The following is a 7,422-nucleotide window of genomic DNA, read 5'->3' on the forward strand; positions in this document are numbered from 1 at the left end:
CTTGAGGCTCTTTTGATTAGTGTAAATAATACACTTCTTACCATACAAATAGTGCCTCCGAATTTTCAACGTAAAAACAATCGTAGCCAACTCGAGATCACGCGTCAGATAATTTACCTCATGTGTCTTAAGTTGACGGGTTGCATAAGCCATAACCTTACCATCCTGCATTAGAACACAACCCAAACCAACATGCGATGTATCACTATACACCACAAACTATTTACTAGATTCAGGCTATGTCAAAACAATAGCTTCTCAAAGCTCGATTGTTGCGCATCAGTCCAAATGAAAGGAGCTCCCTTGCGTAGAAGCTTAGTCAACGGAACTGTGATCAGAGAGAACCCATCGACAAACCGCCGGTAATAACCCACCAAACCTAGAAAACTATGGATCTCAGATATGTTCTTAGGCTGTTTCCAATCTAGCACATCCTAAATCTTTCTAAGATTAACACAGATCCCTTTAGCAGAAACCACGTGACCCAGAAAGGTTACCTCATGCAATTAGAACTCACATTTGCTCAACTTAGCGTAAAGCTATTTTTCACAGAGAATCTGAAGTACTACTCTAAGATGCTCATCATGTTCATCCTCGGTCTCAGAGTAAACTAGAATATCATCAATAAAGACCACGATGAACTGATCCAGATATGGTTGAAAGATTCAGTTCATTAAATCCATGGATGCCGTCGGAGCATTCGTCAGACTAAAAGGCATCACTAGGAACTTGTAATATCCATAACGAGTCCTAAATGCTGTCTTATAACATCCACCTTCTTAACCCTCAACTGATGATAGCAAAAAATGAAGACCAGTCTTTGAAAACACCGAAACCCCTTGCAACTGATCAAACAAGTCATCGATCCTCGGAAGTGGATACTTATTCTTCACAGTTAACTTATTCAACTGCCAATAATCGATGCACATCCTCATGGTCCCATCCTTCTTCTTAACAAACAGAATTGGTGCTCCCCATGGAGACACACCAGGATGGATGAAATCACAAATCCAGAAGCTCTTGCAGTTGAGCCTTAAACTCTGTAAACTCCTTCGGTGCCATATGATATGTAGTGATAAACACCGGAACTGTACCCGGTAGAAGCTCAATTCCGAACTCAATTTCTCGATTCGGAGGTAAACCTGGTAACTCCTCAGGAAAGGCATTCAAAAAATCCCTCACTGTTCTAATATCCCTAACAAAAGAGTCCTTAAAAACAAAAACATTGACATAAGCCAAATATGCCTCACATCCTTTTCGAACCAATTTCTCTGCCACAAGCGTGGAGATCACATTAGACAGATAATCTCAACGCTCACCGATCACAACCACCACATTATCATCCTCAGTTCTCAGAACGACCCTTTTAGTAACGCAGCCCAAAATAACTCGTTGCTTAACCAACCAATCGATACACAAGATCAAGTCAAAATCCCCAAATGGAAGCTCCACCAGATCTGCCAAAAATACCGCCCCTTGTACCTCTAATGGAACTTCCCTATAAATTTTACTAACCCGAACAGGCTGCTCCAACGAACTCAGTACAATAACTCACTAGTAGTGCTCTCAACAGAAATCCCCAAGTTTTCATATACAGTAGCTACATAAGAGTGTGTAGAACCTATTTCTATCAGAGCAATATAAGGTACATCAAAAATTAAGAATGTGCTAGTGATAAAATTTGGCCAAAAATATCACCCCTTGTACTTCTAATGGAACTTCCCTATAAATTTTACTAACCCGAACAAGCTGCTCCAATGGACTCAGTACAATAACCTCACTAGTAGTGCTCTCAACAGAAATCCCCAAGTTTTCAGATACAGTAGCTACATAGGAGTGTGTAGAACTTATTTCTATCAGAGCAATATAAGGTACATTAAAAATTAAGAACGTGCTGGTGATAAAATTTGGAGCATCTTTATTCTCTCGGCGTCGAGAAACATAAACCAACGCAGGTTGCCTCGCTTCAGTCTGACCAGCATCTTTGCCTGGTGCTCTCTGCCCTCGGCTCATACCATTACCACCTTTAGCCGGTCTACGACCGCTAGGTGGCTACTAAACTGCCCTCTAAGGCTGCACAAAACCTGGTTTTGAAGCTTGCATCTGATTTGCCCACTATGGACACTCTCTAATACGGTGCTATAAGGATCCACACCTCAAATAAGTCCCAATCCTCCTCCAACACTCGTCCGGATGGCGCCTACCACAATCTCCACATGGCTGAATCCCAGTAGGAGCAATATGAGCCCTCATTCTAACCGGCCCATCAGGTGTGGCCTTTTTCTTAGGCCTCTGAATAGAACTAAAGGGCTTTGAATCCCTCTTATTCTTACCCCTCTCTCGTTCCCTATTCTAGTGCTCCACGTGCTTAACATCCTCGGTGATTTCCACCTTCTCAACCAGAACTACAACCCTCTCTAAACTCCTCAGCATGGCTTGGGACAGTGCGCCGTCCCCAGCCAAACGGCTTTGAGACCCAGTCTCAGTAGTAGGTGAAACCAGTGTCTCACTCGTATCCAAGTTTGGCATACTACACAGAGAGGAAAACTCAGCTTGAGCCCCTCTAAGGCTTCTACCATGGCCTCGAATGCCAAGTTCGGGTGTTCCACGAGCGCTCATCGTAAATTTTGAAATTTTATCTACATTATAAAATTTTGTGCATCAGTTCCAGTATTTATTAACAAATATTTTATGCATCAGTTATCAGAACTTCAGAAGTGTTTTTAGAGGTTTCAGTCTCCTAACCATCTCAGTATAGTTTCAGAAAGTACTATCTGCAGTGTTTCAGAACAATTTAATCTAAGTATAGAGATACTTACAGGATTGGTGCCGGAGACTTAGTGTATTACATACTTTCTCAAATTATCCAAAATATTTGAAAACCAATTCTTTTTAAATCACAATTTTAGAACCCAAAATTCACAGCCCAAGTTTTGTAACCTGGCTCTGATACCACTAAATGTAATAGCCCAAACCCGGCCTAGACATTATGATCGAATCTGGCGATGTCATAAGGAATGAGTTTAAACCGTTTTGACTTAATAAACCATTAACATTTCATAATTCACTGAAAACATCGATTAGTTAGTTCATTTGCCAAAAACTTATTACAGCGGAAGCCTTAAAATTGTTATAATTTGAAAATGAGGTTGTGTTTTTAGAAAACCTTTGTTTGTGTAAAAATCGTTGTTTTCAAAAACATTTTGTCGAAACATGCAAATTAACAAGCAAACAAAACCAAAATCAACAGTTAAAAATCCATACAGTCTAGAGAGTCCTAGAATTTACAAACTCTCAATAAATCCAAAATTTATGGTCAAGTGGTCACCTCTGAGTCGCTGTGACATCGATTTGCCTAAGTCTGTGGATTACCTAACCAAAACAGACAAACAGAGGTGAGTTTCTATAAATTCAGTGTGTAACCCAATAGAAATAGACATGCAATCATCCAGAAACATCATATACAATCAGATACAAATTCAGGCTCATGCCCATTCTAGATACAGATAACAAAATCAGATTTATAGATCAAATATATATAGAATCCTATCCTATCCTCTACACACCCACTCTGACCATCCCAACACACCATTTGGGGTTTAAAACACCCACCTATCCCTACACACCATATCATGCCATTTTGACACATGTTAGATAATGTGCAGCCAAACTGTCAGAATAAAGGCGATGATCGCCGTACAGAACACTTCCTCCTTATAGACAAATCCCACCCAAATTCAAATGCAGATAACATATACATAAATAACATATTAAACATGCTCAACATGCTTATGTACAGATAACATATATACATCTAGCATAATAACCAAACATTCATAATAGTATCATACTTGGAACATATTTTCAGACTATCAGATAACTTTGTCTAGGGTTTGGTTAGCCCTTACCAGCCCTACAATAGGCCTACAGTCGATCGGAATGACCTATGAGACCCTAGGGTAAATTTCATATTAATAGGCCCACACGCCCAGATTCGCCTTGCCCGCGTGGCCCACAAGGCCTGGCCTAGAAACCCACACACCCAACTTGGCTTGGCCCGTATGGTTCACATGGCCACACTCGAGCCACCACACGATTGTGTCTTGAGCACGGCCATGCTTATGTTGATCAGACGACTGTGTCTCATACACGGCCATCCACACGGCCGACCACACGCTGGTGTGGTGTCGACAGTGGCCATTTTTGGCTTTGCCGAAACTCATTTTTTCACATTTTGGGTACACACTTGGTATGATTTTGATGCGAAACCACTTCCGAGCCTTCTGAAACAAAAAAATAGAGTATCCAACACCCTTAAGCAACCAATTTTACATGTCTAACACAATTACTCAACTACACAAACATTGACTTATGGCTTACCGAAAAGACCACCACCTCGAATCAAGCCGTTAAAGTGAAAATCGATGCTTCACTGCCTTTACCTATGCAACAAAATTCATCGATTACTCACCAACTATCGTCTATCATAACATTGCCCACAACTCAAAACCAAACGCTAATAATAAACAAACCTTCACTTACCAAGCCGATTAAAGAACTCAAAACCTACAGTAGAAATAATTTGAATAAGAAAATGACAGTAAGAAAAAAAAAGAATTTGAAAGTGGAAAAAAATAAGAGAGGAGAGGAAAACGTCAGAGAAGAAAAGAAGTTTTTGGGAAAAAGAACAAAAAATAAATTAGAAATCTAATTTTCTGATACGTGATATTCGTGACAAGTTTTAAAAATTTATAATTAATCGTTCTTGAAACTAACTATTATCACGATGAAGGCAAGTGTACATATCGAATAGTAGTATAGCTTTAGCAAGACTGGATTGTCGAACCCAAAGGAACCAAGAGTACTAGTAATTACTTTCTTTTTATTATCTAGCCTAAAAATTAAGGGATTTGTTTATCTAAACTAATTAACTAAACTAAGGGTGCACAGAGAGAAAATTAGGGAAAAGCTTTTGGGAAAACTTGATTGATTAAGACAATACCCAAGGAAAAATCCACCTAGACTTCACTTGTTATTTGACTCTGAATTAGACGATTTATTCATTTAACTTAATCTGTAGAAATCCATAAGTTATATTATTATCTCTCTCAAGACTAATAATGTCTAACCCTAGGTTGATTAACTGAAATCTCTTTCTAATTAACACCCTAGTGTTGCATTAACTCGATTTATGGATTCTCTTATTAGGTTTCACCCTAATCCAGTAAAATCTTGTCACCCTATCTCTAGGCGTGCAATCAACTTCGCTTAATTATGAAAAATTTACTCTTTGACAAGGATTTTTGCTCCTTTGAATAAGCGCATTAACTTGAATCAATATCCTGAAATATTAAAACAAGAATTAAGAACACATAATTAAGAACAAGTCAAATATTTATCATAGAATTCAAATAATAATAACAAGATCCGTCTTAGGTTTCATTCCCCTTAGGTATTTATGGGGTTTAGTTCATAATTATGAAAGAAAACATCTCAAAAGAATAAAGATAACAAAACATAAAGAAAACCCAAAACTCTTGAAGGAAATTGAAGGCAGATCTTCAGTCTTGACGATGAATCTGGCTTCTGAGATGGATCAATCAGCTTTCCGTGAGTAATTCCTTGCCTTCTCCTCCGTGCCCACCTTCTAAGTGCCTCCTCAGGTGTTTAAATAGGCTTTAGAATGCCTAAAAGCCTTCAAGAGTGACCTTTTCTGAATAGAACTAAACTTGGGCTCGACAGGGACACGCCTGTGTGTGATTTCTTTAATCCGTGTTCAAGGCTGTTACATAGGGACGGGTGTGTGGTCTACCTGTGTAAGTCATGCTTCGATTCTGCCAAATAGACACGTTCGTGTGGCGTACCCGTGTGAGGAAGTCCAGGCCATGTTGGTTTCCCATGTTGGTCCATTTTATCTGTTTTCAGCTTGTTTCTCGCTCTTTTTACTCTCCTATGCTCACCTAAGTATAAAACATGAAATTAAAGGATTAAGAGCATCGAATTCACCAAATGTAAGGAGAATTCATCCATAAATGTGCTAAGCGTGGGATAAAAATATGTATAAATTACGGTTTCTCAAATAGCCCTACACTTAAGTGTTTGCTTGTCCTCAAGCAAAATCCTCAACTCACAATCAAAATAAATTCGTCTCAACTTATAACCCCTATCAATAATATCCCAAAAAAACCATAAGTAATCATACATTGAGAATTCAACTACAAGAACATCAAAGTTTCAAACATTCCAAGTTGAGCATTTTATCACAAAAACATAGGTGTCTCCCTTCATCTAAGTGATTACCTTTGATTCAAAATATCACAAAGTTTAACATCCTCACTAAAGATTCACTCAAATCACTCGAGGTGTTTTAAGGACAATAAATGAAGTACTCATTAGTCAATATGAAAAGTTATTACCATAGGCTGTCATGAAAGTCAAATCTCTACCACTTTATATTGAGATGATACATCAATCAAAAGGTCTTTAGAGGGTTGTAACGTGGCTTTGATGAGGGGGTGTGGTCACAAGCTAAAAGAGAAGGTTAGAATTGAGATTGAATTGAAAAATTACCTAATTAGAAAAATAACTAATCATCAATTGAAAACAAGTGAGCTTCTTCTCAGAATATGGGATTAAACACTTAAGCTCAAAAATAATGAATTACTACTAAAATGTATGTATGGTTTTTTTTAAGAACAAGTCAAATAACATAGGCTAACTATCAAAGATAAAATATAGCTAAGAAATTTATTCAACTCAAATCTCGACAAAAAATAGGGATCAAACTGGAAGGATTTCAACAAAAATGGATTATAGGTTAATATTAAAGGTAAATCAATAAATGGCTTGTTAGGATCAAAGGGGGTTCACTAATGGTTAATTATGAAGCTAGGATTTTATGGAGTGAGTGGGTTAAACCTAAGTGCCTTTATCATCTCAACATATGAAATCAAAGGTGTGGTCTTGACATGCATAATCAGGCAAGTTCTAGAATAACAAATCAATATTGATGCACTCAAAGCAACAATAAAAGTGAGCATGAAAGAAATAATAGAAGCTCTTAAAGGTTCAAGATCTCACAAAAATTATGGCTTTTAGATGTTAAACCTGCGAATTTCAACTCAAGATAATACCTGATCTTGGGGAAACAACCTAAAATTTTTAAAGCTTAAAATCAACTTATCATGCTTGATTCTCTAATTCCTTAAAGTTTAAACCATCAATGCATGAATGCCTATGTTTTAATTCAAAACATATCAATAAAGATCATAAATTAATCAAAATCCATTCTAATACTGATAAGAGAAAATCACATGAGAATAAGACAAAATTCAGGGATTTTTCTGATAAAGATATAAACAACCCCCTACACTTAAGATGTACATTGTCCTCAATGTACAAAGTTAGATATACTAAAAAATG

The 7,422-nt window shown here is 37.6% G+C and overlaps 1 protein-coding gene across 1 annotated transcript; it reads right to left on the minus strand.

Annotated features, from left to right (window-relative positions):
• Window positions 1–1,002: 1,002 nt before the first annotated feature.
• On the minus strand, window positions 1,003–2,013 carry LOC107963349 (uncharacterized). Its single transcript, XM_016899898.1, has 3 exons — window positions 1,741–2,013; window positions 1,320–1,524; window positions 1,003–1,271 (listed from the first exon to the last, which is right to left on the minus strand). The coding sequence occupies exons 1-3, from the start codon at window positions 2,011–2,013 to the stop codon at window positions 1,003–1,005; spliced, it is 747 nt and encodes a 248-aa protein (XP_016755387.1).
• Window positions 2,014–7,422: the final 5,409 nt, after the last annotated feature.

The sequence above is a fragment of the Gossypium hirsutum genome, chromosome A13 (assembly GCF_007990345.1).
Source record: "Gossypium hirsutum isolate 1008001.06 chromosome A13, Gossypium_hirsutum_v2.1, whole genome shotgun sequence".
Classification (NCBI taxonomy): domain Eukaryota; kingdom Viridiplantae; phylum Streptophyta; class Magnoliopsida; order Malvales; family Malvaceae; genus Gossypium; species Gossypium hirsutum.

Coding starts and splice junctions, on each gene's coding strand:
- LOC107963349 (XM_016899898.1), bottom strand. CDS start 2,013: ATGAGCCGAGGGCAGAGAGCACCAGGCAAAGATGCTGGTCAGACTGAA. Junction 1,525..1,740: donor CATTGGAGCAGCTTGTTCGG/GTTAGTAAAATT, acceptor TCGTTGGAGCAG/CCTGTTCGGGTTAGTAAAAT. Junction 1,272..1,319: donor TAATGTGGTGGTTGTGATCG/GTGAGCGTTGAG, acceptor CGCTTGTGGCAG/AGAAATTGGTTCGAAAAGGA.